Genomic DNA, 13,299 nt, shown 5'->3' with positions numbered 1-13,299 from the left:
ATCAATTTTGTCACTCAAATATCATTTTTTTTTTCTCCTGCAGAAACTTTTCTTAGTAGTTCGTCAACTGTAATCGTTTGGTTTAATTAACTTCATCGATAATCAATATTAAATTAAAATCTTAGCTAGAAAATATAAAAAAGAATATACGGTGGATAAGTACTTTGAATGAATTGATCGCTTAATTCATGCTTTTAATTTAATTTGACCCAAAATAATGAACATGGATTCATTTATATGAGCAAAACATTATAACAAGGGTAAAACCCAATCTTGTACACATCATGGTGCTTATGAGTATTCTTACTTTGAGTTTTATGTGTACTCTCGTGATTTGTCTTTTGAAAATGTTCAATCTCATAGAAAATTTAAACTCCAACCCCCATATATCATGTATTATTTTTTATCAGATGAGTTAAGCTCACAGAACAAGAGACATTTTAACGTGAAGAGTATAGGGAAGGAGTATCAACCACACACCAAGAAAGAGATGCATACTAATGTGAACAGCAAAAAAAAAGTGAACAGTGTATCTCTCTTTCTTACACAAAAAACCTGAACGCATTTACTTCTGTACATTCAATCAAATAAATTCCATTTCCCCAACTCCATCCATTAACATTCAATTCATGTACCCAATTCCTCACATGCCACTCACGTGCCCTCTCCCTCTCCTATCCTATTTTCTCAAACCAAAACAAAATTACACTTAAAACATTTTCATGCACAACAACAACAACACATCAACAACTTTTTCACCTTTCTCTCTCTCTCTCTCTTTAATACTCTAGACCTTCTCTTCACAAAAACGTCGTCGTTATGGATACTACATTTACACCACCGTCACCACACCGTTCATCTCCGTTACAAAACATAAGCCCTAGCATTCTCATCATTATAACAATCCTCGCCGTCACCGTCATCGTTTCTCTTCTAATCTGCTTCCTCCTCCGCCACCTCAACTGTCACCGTCTCCGCCGTAATCCATCTCCAACAACCACCGAACCTCCTCCTCACACTCACAGCCGTCGTATCTCTCCAGAAACAACACCTCCCTCCGTCATCGACTCACTCCCTCTCTTCACATTCTCATCCATCTCCCGTCGTTCCTCCGCCGTCACCGCCGCTGACTGCGCTGTCTGTTTATCAAAGTTCCGTAACTCCGACCTCCTCCGTTCTCTTCCTCTCTGTTGCCACGCTTTCCATGCTGAATGCATTGACACATGGCTCCGTTCAAATCTTTCATGTCCGTTATGTCGCGCCAGCATTCTCCCTTCCGATTCTGATCTCGCAAAAATTCTCCGATCAACTTCTTCAGACAGTTTCCGAGTTGATATCGGAAATATAAGCCGCCGTGGAAACAATCTTCCCAATCCCGACGCCGTTACTACCGGTGGCGATTCAAGGTCTTATTCGATTGGATCGTTTGAGTATTATGTAGTTGAGCCTTCGGAGGTTTCGTTTACGCAAGATCACCGGAGAAGTGTTTCCGATCAGAAAGACATTCACATTCCGGTATCGGAGGATTCATCTATGACACATGAAAATACTATCGCTGGTGAAGTTGCTGGAAGTGGACATTGGTTGAAGGATTACGTGGACAGACTATCGGCTTCGATTTCATCGCGAACGGCGTCGTTTCGGAGTTCTGGAAGATTCTTCGCCGGAGGTGGAAGTAGTCGCAGAATTGAACCGGTTGATTATGACGTTGAAGGTAACAGAATTGGTGAAGAGATTAGTGAAATGTTTCGGTGGCTTTCAGGGGTATGATTGGTAAAGTACATTAACATTTAGGTTTATAAATTTCGATATAATTTTTTTATTTTTAATCTTTGTAAACATTTGCTACTATGTTATTTGGCTTCACTTTTGATTTTCCTTTGAGGCTTTAGAACAAAATTAATGCAAATGAGTAGAGGTATGGTGATTTTGGGATTTAGATCATGAATATTTTTAGGAATGTTAATTAGATGAAAAGATACAAGGAATTATAATATTGGATCTTGTAAAAAGACGCACCAATTATGGATAATTTTTTTTTTCTCTCTATACAAAAATATTATGGGGTTGTTTTTAGTAGTAGTTTGTATTCTTTCTTGCCAATTATAATACACCATGATTATGTTTTTTTACTAGAAATCTCTACTTCAAACTAGATTCTATCATACTCGATGATAAAATTTTTCTTTAAAAGATGTAACATCCAATACATTTATAAGTAACTTTTCATTTTTTAAATTAGTTAAATAATCGATGTATCTGAACGGATAAATTAATATTTGTGTAATGCTAGTACCACATAATATTTGTGTAATGCCACCAAATGAGTTTTTGTTTGTTAAACTCAAAATGTTATTGCTACTAACTATTGAAAGAAAAAAATATTTAGGTGAAAATAAACACGTGTCCAAAGTTGATTTGTCTGAATGTTTGTTGTTAACCTGTTAATTTTTCATACACCCAAAAAAGTAGGAACCAAAATCTGAGTTCCTTTAACTTGTTAGAATATTGGCATACTAGTTCTATAAAGGGTATTTTTGGATTTTAGAGGAAATGTGTTGTATGGACCACGAATGAAACTATATATACTTACCTTATTATAGTGACATTAGTAAAAATCTTTGGCTTTGAAAGAGAAAAGAAAGAAAGGACATGCTTTGTTCGGTGATATTTTTCTTTTATTAAATTAAAGCTATGTTCGGTGATTTATGCTATTTTTCGAGGATGATATAAATACGAGTAAAGTATGGTGTAGGGGTTTCATGTAGGTGAGTGAAGAACGTATGGAATTCAATTAATGGTACGTAACTCATTTATTGTTGTATTACCAACCTTTTTAATGATAAAGGTCCTACTTCTGCCTCAATTTGAAGTCTTTTGTGACGATTATTAATGTTTATAGTAAATGTAAGGGACACAAGTTATTTATGATCACATATAACGTGATGTAGAGACTTTTTTTTGCTATATAGCTGGACATTGATGAAAAAAGGTTAGATCGAGTTAGGTTTTGTAAGACTTAAGTCTGGTTTGTAAATTCCTTTTTCGGTCTAAGTCTGACATGCGACCTGTTATAGACTTACTTTTTAGACCTAAGTCTGGTCTTTCGAAAGCTTAATACGACCTGTTAGCATGTTTAAAATCATATTTCATATGAACATCTTTAAATAAGCAATGTGATCGAAGTTTAAATAGACTAGCGATTTAATAGATCAATTAGATTAAACTCTCTTTTCATAATCAACATGAGTTTTTAAAGAATTTGACTATATATTGTATCATATTTCAATTATAGTTTGTAATAGTACATTTAAATATGCAAAAAATTAATGTATACTAATAAGCTTAAATTACTGTAAATTTAACAAATTTTTATTTTAATTTAAAGTATAAAATATAATATAATAATAAATAATATTATTAAATTTACTTAAATAGGTCAGCCTAACAGATCTAAGAAGCTTTTTGAATGGCCTATGGCCTGATCTTTTAAGTTACATATGCTTCTAAAAGAGCTTAGACCTTCTCTATTTAAGAAAAAAAATTTGGCCTAACCTGACCTGTCGTAGATTAGACCGTAGGCTCTGTAGGCCGGCCTGACCTATTTCCATCTCTATAGCTGGTCATGTTGAAACTGTTTTCTTCAATTTATTCATTTTCTGGAGAAAAATTAATGAATAAGAAGAGATTTTGTTTTTATTTTTGACAAAAAACAGAAGAGAGTTTGTTGTTGTATCATAAAAATACAATAAAAAAAAAAGTTTGTTTTTGTTTTGCTTACATGTACATTGTTTCGTTTGTTAGTTGGCTAGATATTATATACTTTTATTAATTTAAAGGATCGTTACTATTGTTAATTCGTTTTCTAATACTTAAAAGGAAAAAAAACTCATTAATGATGTTGAGTTAAAAAATGAGCATGTATATTTAGCAGAGATAAATCAAAATGGAGTTATTTCACAAAAAAATACGGAGTTAGAAAATGTAAAACACAACTAACATGAGTCTACCGGGAGTGGAAAGACTCCTATGATGCTGATGCTGCAAATAAAAAAATTTAAATTTTAATAAGATTTACTATGTGGAAATATATCAATAAATACCAATTTAATACTTACGGAAAAGATAATTTATAATCGTCATACTTCACTCTAGTCATGTTTATAAACAACTTTTACTTTTTTAATTATTTAATGAATCTTATAAAAAAAAACAAAAATTGCTTATAAATATGCGTGAAGGATACATTCCCAACATATAATCAACTTTTTTTTAAAGGATTAATTAAGTTTTTGGTCCTTATAAATATCTGCAATTTTGTTTTTAGTCCCTATAAAAATAAATTACACTTTTTAGTCCCTACAAAATTTTCTGTTAGTGTTTTTAGTCCCTGTTAAATTAAAATTTGTTTAATTATGTTTAAACTTCTAAATTTTTGAAAGATTTTTTACATAGATGTTTATAACATCGTAAGACTCTCTTTTGTAAAATTTTTTAGTTTTTTAACATGTAATGAATTAAATATGAATTTTTATAAAAGCCAAAATTTCAAGATTATATTAATGAAAATTTGGACCTAATAATCAAATTTTAAGTTATTTTTTTGCGGAGGAACTTTGTATAATATTCTAAGTAAGTATGTGAAAAATATATGTTACAAATTTAAAAGTTTAAGCGCAATTAAGAAAATTTTAATTTTACAAGGACTAATAGTATGTGTTGGTCCCTGTTAAATTGAAATTTGTTTAATTATACTTAAACTTTTATATTTTTAAATGATTTTTAACAGACATGTTAAGAACATTATAATAATATCTTTTATAAAAAATTAGAATTTTTTAACATGTAATGAATTAAATATAATTTTTTTAAAACGCCAAAAATTCAAGATAAAACTAGCGAAAATTTGGACCTAAAAATAAAATTTTGAGCTAATTTATTGTGGCGGAACCTTTTATAATGTTTTAAACAAGTATGTTAAAAATCATTAAAAAATTTAAAATTTTAAGCATAATTAAACAAATTTTAATTTAACAGGGACTAAAAACACTAACGGAAAATTTTGTAGGGACTAAAAAGTGTGATTTATTTTTATAGGGACTAAAAACAAAACTGTAGATATTTATAGGGACTAAAAACTTAATTAACCCTTTTTTAAAGGATATAACCAACTTTTTTTTTCTATGGTGGTGGCTGGAATTCGAATGCTGAACATTGCATATGTTATCCATTGTTCATACCAGCTGAGCTAAGCTCACAAGGACATATAACCAATTTTATTATTATTATTTTTTGGTGGTGTCCGGGGTTTGAACTCACGACCTTTGCATATATTATGCATTGTTCTTATCAACTGAGCTAAGCAGACGAGGACATATAACCAACTTTATTAATGTGCCTAAAAAGATATTAAATGATTTTATAAATATGATGTGATGCATTTGCAGTTTAATCTTTACCTTAAAAAAAATTAATATCCATCACTTATAAACAAATTTTTCTTAAAAAAAAATCATGTTTTTTAATTTTATTTTTATTTCTATTTTCTAAAATGGCTAAAAGGTATTACCAGAAATAAATGGCTCAAAAGGTTACCATAATAGTAGCATTTTCTTTTCGGATCTGCTAGCTAGTATTATGAATCTTATGATACTTTAGTCTGACTTGTAAAACCAATACATGTTTGTTCTTTTTCCTTTTAGATTGTCTAGGAATCCGGGGTTACTTGATGATTCGGCTAACATAACTCACATATTATGCAATATTCAATCATCAAAAGTTCAAAAAAGAATCAACTTTGATCCATGAAAGACTGAAAGTAGTATGCAGATAGTTTGCTTTTTCCTCATCACAAACACTCTTTTTGGTTGAAAAATACTATAAGATCCAGATGATCACTATGTATATATGATTAATTAATGTTGAAAAGTCCCAATAAATAATGTTAACTACTAATACGAATCAAAATATACGAATTTACTTTTTTAAAGAGGTCAAACTTATTTTAGATGCTAGAATTGTACAAGCATTTGGATAATGTATACCATTACTAGCTTGTCAAGAAAGAGCAAATTTCCCTGTGTTAGGAAAGTTACATTATACTCTACAATTATAATTTCATTAATCAAGCATATTTTCTTAGGAAAAAAAAAATTAATCAAGCATATTTAATTTTTATAAATAAAGTTGTCTTAATTAATGGTTTTAGTTTATGCGATCATAGAGAGAATTCAAATCTAATACTTAGACATGTGTCTTAAGGACCTAGAGCACATGTTAGCATTTTCATTTTATAATAATTTTTACTTACATTTTTATTCATTTTGGATCATACCCATTCATAATGGAGCTCGACTCAGATTCTGCATTCATCTTTCAAGCTTGGTTTGGTGTTCGAAAGATTGTAGAATACGGACCAACGATTATTCCCAAGAGCATTCGAGTTATAGCAAGTTTACTAGGAAAACATCGAAGTTTTGTAAATCAAATGACCATTGTTTACGATAAGTGAATGTTTATACTTTGTAATTCATCCATAGCATGAAATAGAAGAAACCACATCAAAGTTCTAGTTCACATCATAATCTTGTGGAATTGATGAATAATAGCTACTCCACCATGAACTCACCAAGTTCATTCAACTATTTATATGAACTGATATTTTTACTTATTAATATGAGCTAGTAATAATTTTCTTCTTCCACATTATATTCAAATCATGTGATGTGTAAGAGCAGAAGTACCATCTAGTCTTTTTGCTCGAAAGCAGGCTACATAATCAGCAACAGAAGTTTCTCTGTATTTGGGAGGATTGTCTTCTGATAATAGTTCCTTCATTGGTCCATAGAGTTTTGAAGATGCTTTGAGTCCTGTGGAGAAAAAGCATGCAACAGATATTCTTGGACCAACTTGATTGGCAATTACTCTATGTACAACACTCTTGAATTTGTCATTTGTTATAAGCTACAATTCAAACAATCAAATAATTAGATATATGTTTACACCTATTATCCATTCAATGAGACCTTTAGGTCATGGTTTAATATTGGTTCAATCACGATCGGACCTAATCGAATCAACTGTTCTATCTCTATATAGAGAATGTATCACTATATTCTACTAAAAATGGCTAGTAAAGTTTGAGAGATCCAGTATATGATCAACTAGTAAAAAATTACTAGTGAAGTAAGCAATAGAAGAAGACACAAAAATCGTAGCATAACACCTCAAATAAGATGCAAGATAAGGCATGCTATATGCTTGAAACCAAGTTAAAAATGCAAGAAACTTGATTAATTACAAAGAACCAAAATAGCATCATGATAAATTTTATTAGCCAAATTAGTTTGCATGGTGTGTCCTATTTTTGTAATTTTGGTGTCTGTTTCGCTTACTGCAGGACACATTCTGGTTGCTCAATAAGTGGCATATTCATTTTTTTATCATTATCTTAGATTTTTAATAGACTATGATGGGTTTGGTCAATCTACTATGTCCGATGAGAGGTCTTTGCTTCGGCAGTTTGATTATTTGAAAGGTTACTCGCTAGACGGTAAGCCAAAGTTGAAAACCTAGACGGCAAAGAAATATACTCTACTTCTAAAACTCAGGTACACACTTCTCGATATATGATCTATCTTTTTGGTATGTAAATATAGTACATTACTAATAGTTTAAGGAAAAATATACACATAAGAATGCATAAAACTTGCCTGAAGAAGATCACCAACATTAACTAGGAGAGCTCCAGGTACAGGTGTTATATCAATCCATTTATCTTCATAAAGAACTTGGAGACCACCAATATGGTCTTGTAGAAGCATTGTCAGGAAATCATTATCAGAATGCTTGGTTGTTCCCACAGTCAATTCTGGTTCGGGATAAGAAGGATAATAATGACAAAGAGCAATTAGCCCTTCAGCACAACCCATATCTTTTAGATGGTTTGGATTCAAACCTAAAGCTTCTGACAACAATTCAAACAGTAAAGTTCCTAGATTCATCACTTGTTTCCCATATTATAGTATCACATCTCTGCAAGAACAAGTAGCTAATTAGAAAGAAAAAAAAAACAATGAGGACTAAATTCAATTTTAGATCTTTCATATTTTGTATCAGTTGATATTTATCCTAATAGTTATTTGTTTTATTTTGTTGAATGAATAAGTGGGGAATCCCATATTCAAACCCCGGCCTTGCATATTGTAATGTCCTCACCAACTGAGGTATGCCTCTCATGGGGATTCAACAGAATTGATATATGCATTTCTAGTACACATGAAAGCTATATTTCATTAATAAATACATCTTAAAATAAGAATATCAAAGTAATAACTCCAATTAAATATGCAATGATATATGTGGTCTCACTGCAATTCACCCAAAAAAAAAGTCCAAGTTTGAGTACCTTAACTTACGTCTTATGAAAGACTAACATATACACGAGCACCGAAGGCATTGATAATGACAAGTGGACACCATTAATGATTTGAAAATATAGCAAAAATGATGTGTGTTAGAAACTGGACACACCTTTAAACTGAAGTGTCAGTGCCACAAACGATAATAACCACAGTTCAAGGAGTGCATAAATTTTATACACATGAATACAAACATACTGCGGGAAAATCTTCTGGTTTTGGAGTATCAGGAGCCAAGTAACAACTAAAACTATCCCTCCAATTGAGTGCCGGAGAGCTATAAATATCAACATTGCTATTGTAAACAAAGGATCTATTCCTACAAATATGTGGACTCAAATATTTGGTTTAAATATACCTTTAGTCCTTGCATTTTCATCAGATTTTGGCATTGGTCCCTACACTTTTTTTTTGTTTGAAATTGGTCCCTGTACTTTGTAAAAATATTGGTATTGGTCCCTCTATTAACTTTCTGTTAAAAAAAAAACACAAAACTATTGGTATTGGTCCCTGTACTTTGTAAAAATATTGGTATTGGTCCATACACTTTGTAAAAATATTGATATTGGTGCCACGTGGCGTGAAATGATTGGGTCACGTGGCACTCCGTTGGTTTTGTGTATTTTTTTTTTAACATAAAGTTAACAAAGGGACCAATTTCAATATTTTTACAAAGTGCAGGGACCAATGCCAAACAAAAAATAGTGCAGGAACCAATGCCAAAATCTGATGAAAGTGCAGGGACCAATGACACATTTAATAAATGAGTTACAAATTACAATTAAGGTAAAAATTATGGAGAGCTACGTAACATTGACAAACACACGGGCACCTGTTATCTTCATTGAGGTGGTTGTAGAACTGTGGGACAAAGTCTCATCAATATTGGCACCAGAACCAACTTTCCTCATTAATATGATACACATTCTGCAATTCTAATTTAATGAATCAAGCTTATTTAAATTTTATAAACAGATTTATGTTAATGGTTTTGATTAACTTCAATTAGGATTCAAAACCAATACTTAAATTTGTATTTTACTTCGTATTTATATGATCAATGATCTTTCATTTAATAATAACAATAACGATTTTTAGACAATAATCGAGCTAAAGCAAGTTTACTAGGAAAACAATAATCTAACATAAGCAATCAACATTTGTCTCTCAGTTAAAGACGAATAGTTTGGGAGAGCTCTAGTTCAAATCATGGCTGGGACAATTCTTGGTTATACTTTACTTACCTCTCAACTGAACTCTGAATTACTATGGAACCTTTCTCTCCAAACTGGAGGGTTATGATAAATAAAACATTTTGTTCAATAAGTGAATGTTTATACATTGTAATTCATCCATTGGATGAAATAAAAACCACATCATGTTTATGAGTTCATATCACAAATTCACAATCAAGTGGAATTGATGAAACCAACTCACAAAGATCTGACAATTATTTATACGAGCTAATGTTTTTTCTACCACATTGCTCAGTTCAAATTTTGTAATGTTCAAGTGCAGAAGTACCATCTACTCCTTTTGCTCGAAAGTAGTAGGCTACATAATCAGCAACAGTAGTTTCTTTGTATTTAGGAGGATTGTCTTCTGATAACAGTTCCTTCATTGGTCCATAGAGCTTTGAGGATGCTTTAAGTCCCGTCGAGAAAAAGCATGCAACAGATATTCTTGGACCAACTGTATTGGCAAGTACTCTATGTACAACACTCTTGAATTTGTCATTTGTTATAAGCTACAGTTCAAACAAACAAAGAATTAGTTATGTGTTTACATCTATTAACCGATCCTTTCAAATAATATCTTAAAAACCTGACCAAGAATCGAATCAATGAGACCTTAAGGTCATGGTTTAATATTGGTTCAATCACGATCGAACCTGATTACACACGAATCAATTACTATTATCAATTTGAATAGACCGTGATGGGTTTGGTCAATCTAATATGTCCGATGAGAAGTCTCTGCTCGGGCAGTTTGATTATTTAATGGTTACTCATTAGATGGTAAGTCAAGGTTGAAAACCTAGACGGCAAAGAATATAGGAAGTACATTACTAATAATAGTTTATGGAAATATACACATAAGTATGCATAAAACTTGCCTGCAAAAGATCACCAACATTAACTATGAGAGCTCCAGATACAGGTGTTATATCAATCCATTTATCGTCATAAAGAACTTGGAGGCCACCAATATGGTCTTGAAGAAGCACTGTGAGGAAATCATTATCAGAATGCTTTGTTGTTCCGACAGTCAATTCTGGTTCAGGACAAGGAGGGTAGTAATGGCAAAGAGCAATCAGCCCTTCAGCACAATCCATATCTTTCAAATGGTTTGGATTCAAACCTAATGCTTCTGACAACAATTCAAATAATAAAGTCCCTAGATTCATCATGTGTTTCCCATATCGTAGCAGTATATCTCTGCAAATTTAATTAGCCAATTAGAGAGAAAAATTGTAGATTAAATTCCATTTTATACTATTATATGTAATTTGCATCTTATAAACAGACCTTTCCTGTAAAAGAGATGCATCTCTAGCAAATAAGAAAAGGATATATAAAAGCTATTTCATCGACTAATATATGACAAGATTAGAGATATTAGAAAAAGGCTAAGCTTGAGTATGACTTAAATAGGCAGCGGAGTATTGTAAGAGTTAGAATGACCTTGCTGCGAATTTCAGTCCTTGTTACTTCGATTAGACAAAAACAAAAGTGGCTAAATTTGAGTACCGTAACTTAAGTCCTATGAAACACCAACGTTAGAGACGATTTTGTTAATAACATGTTGGAGACGATTTTGATAGTAACATGTCAGCGCTAGTAAAAGTTTGAAAAAATTGTATAAATGAATGTAACATAGAGTACTGGAGAAGAGAACAAAGGCGACTAGAGTTTTATTAGAATGAGCAAAAAGTTCATAATGCAAATATTACTCTAATTCGAATAATAAATAAACTAAACTACCCTTAGCCGAATTATAACAAAAGGCCCATTACATATTATTTAACAGACACAAACATGTGTAATACACTCAACGCGCATCCAATCTGAAATTTCAGTGCTACAAATGATAATAACAAAATATCAAGGAGCAAATAAATTTTACAGATGTACATAAACATACCTGCATACCACAGGAAACTCTTCTGGTTTGAGAGTATCAGGTGGAGCCAAGTTACAACCAAAACTATCCTTCCAATTGAGTGCTGGAGAGCTATAAATATCAACATTGCTATTGTAAATAAAGGATCTCTGCATATCTCTTGTATAGAAACTTTTTTTGGCTTCTGTATCCTGTTCATAAAACCTTTTCACCCCATCATTCAACTCCTCAAGAACACTCAAAGGGATTCCATGATTAACAACCTGAAAAAAACCTAATGTTTCACATGCTTCCTTGACTTTCTCAACTATCCCTTGGTGAATACTTGGATCTTTATTATCAATATCATCAAGGTCTATAACAGGAATAACATTGCTTGTATTGTTGGCTATCTCATATTTGTCTGGTTGATGATGGAATAAGCTTGGTATCTTCTCAACTCCTGCATCAACAAGTCCTTTTACACCAGCTTTTGTTTCATCAAATGCTTTGCGTTCATTGAATGTGGAATCAAGGTTAGGCTTGGTTGTATCAATGGTTCCCATTCTACTTATGTTTCTAGTGCTTCTGGTGTGAGTAGAAGAAGCAAGAATTATATTGTATGTCACAACAAAGACAAAGAGTTACCTATAAAAACAAATATGTGGACTCAAATATTTAATGAGTTACATTTTAGGTAAAAATTATGAAGAGCTACGAAACACTGACAAAGACAGCCGTCCCCTTTGGTCAGGCTTTGATGTAAGAGAAATAAATATCACTATTTATAGAACTTCACATTTTCCTTATGTTCATAATTGTGGCTGTAGATTTTAGAGTTAATTAAAATCTCCTTATGAATAATTATGTGGGAGAAAAAAAAATTCATTCATAAACTTCACTTTTCGCCACCTAAGTATCAAAATGTTACGATTTTGACCCCTATTAAAAAAATGAAAATTTTGCCCCTTAATTTTACAAAACGTTGCAAAAACTAATGAGAAGATGCCACGTATCCCAAAACAGGGGGCTAAAATTGCAACTTTTTATAAAGGTAAAGGGTCAAAAGAGCTTATTTCTCTAAAGATAGAGGGTTAAAAGAGCATATTTCCATAAAGTTAGATGATCAAAAGAGCATATTTCCCTAGATAGAGAGCAAAATTTTTATTTTTTTAATATGGGTCAAAATTGCAACATTTTAAAACTTAGAGGGCGAAAAGAGTAGTTTAACCTAAATTTTTTTATAGTTAAGTTAACGGTTACCATTTAGTGCAGTCATAATAATAGGATTCAAATCCCATTATTAAACATGTACTCCATCCGTCCCAAATTGTAAGCAAAAAAACTTAAATCACACTTATTAAGAAAACTAAAACATAATAATTAGAAGTATAATTTTTTGTGTTTTCTTTAGAATAAGTTTTATGGGAAGATTTGCTCAAAAAAAAGTTTTATGGGAAGATGTAAAAACAATTTTCATTGGCTATTGGCTAGGGAGAAAATAGAAGAGAGAAAATTGAATGTAATTTGCATTTAATTTCATGAGAATAAGAAATTTTTTTTTTTGAAAAAGATGGTTTTTTAGAAAAACAAGATTAAATAGGATAAAAGTTTATCTTTTTTACTTACATTTTGAGACAAAAAAGTGAGTTGTTTTTCCTTACAATTTTAGAAAAACAAGATTGTAGAATACCAACCAATGATAACAAGTTCCCGAGGGCATTGAGTCAAAGCAAGTTTTGTTCTTGTTAAAGTGTGAAAATAAGATAGATTAGGC

The 13,299-nt window shown here is 31.5% G+C and overlaps 2 protein-coding genes across 2 annotated transcripts; one reads left to right on the top strand and one right to left on the bottom strand.

The window, feature by feature from the left end:
- Positions 1-654: 654 nt before the first annotated feature.
- On the top strand, positions 655-2,022 carry LOC11434482 (E3 ubiquitin-protein ligase ATL4). Its single transcript, XM_003626750.4, has one exon. It carries the CDS (start codon positions 820-822, stop codon positions 1,768-1,770), a length of 951 nt encoding a protein of 316 aa, XP_003626798.1. The 5' UTR covers positions 655-819; the 3' UTR covers positions 1,771-2,022.
- A 4,550-nt stretch (positions 2,023-6,572) lies between these two features.
- LOC11428587 (1-aminocyclopropane-1-carboxylate oxidase homolog 11) lies at positions 6,573-12,253 on the bottom strand. The gene is made up of 7 exons (XM_039828702.1): positions 11,565-12,253; positions 10,537-10,858; positions 9,916-10,167; positions 9,665-9,708; positions 8,619-8,739; positions 7,713-8,018; positions 6,573-6,963 (listed from the first exon to the last, which is right to left on the bottom strand). Exons 1-7 carry the CDS (start codon positions 12,086-12,088, stop codon positions 6,712-6,714), a joined length of 1,821 nt encoding a protein of 606 aa, XP_039684636.1. The 5' UTR covers positions 12,089-12,253; the 3' UTR covers positions 6,573-6,711.
- Positions 12,254-13,299: the final 1,046 nt, after the last annotated feature.

The sequence above is a fragment of the Medicago truncatula genome, chromosome 8 (genome assembly GCF_003473485.1).
Source record: "Medicago truncatula cultivar Jemalong A17 chromosome 8, MtrunA17r5.0-ANR, whole genome shotgun sequence".
NCBI lineage: Eukaryota > Viridiplantae > Streptophyta > Magnoliopsida > Fabales > Fabaceae > Medicago > Medicago truncatula.
This window is presented reverse-complemented; position numbering and strand designations above follow the sequence as displayed.

Coding starts and splice junctions, on each gene's coding strand:
- LOC11434482 (XM_003626750.4), top strand. CDS start 820: ATGGATACTACATTTACACCACCGTCACCACACCGTTCATCTCCGTTA.
- LOC11428587 (XM_039828702.1), bottom strand. CDS start 12,088: ATGGGAACCATTGATACAACCAAGCCTAACCTTGATTCCACATTCAAT. Junction 8,740..9,664: donor ATTCAGAGTTCAGTTGAGAG/GTAAGTAAAGTA, acceptor ACATATTTGTAG/GAATAGATCCTTTGTTTACA. Junction 8,019..8,618: donor AACCAGAAGATTTTCCCGCA/GTATGTTTGTAT, acceptor GTGATACTATAA/TATGGGAAACAAGTGATGAA.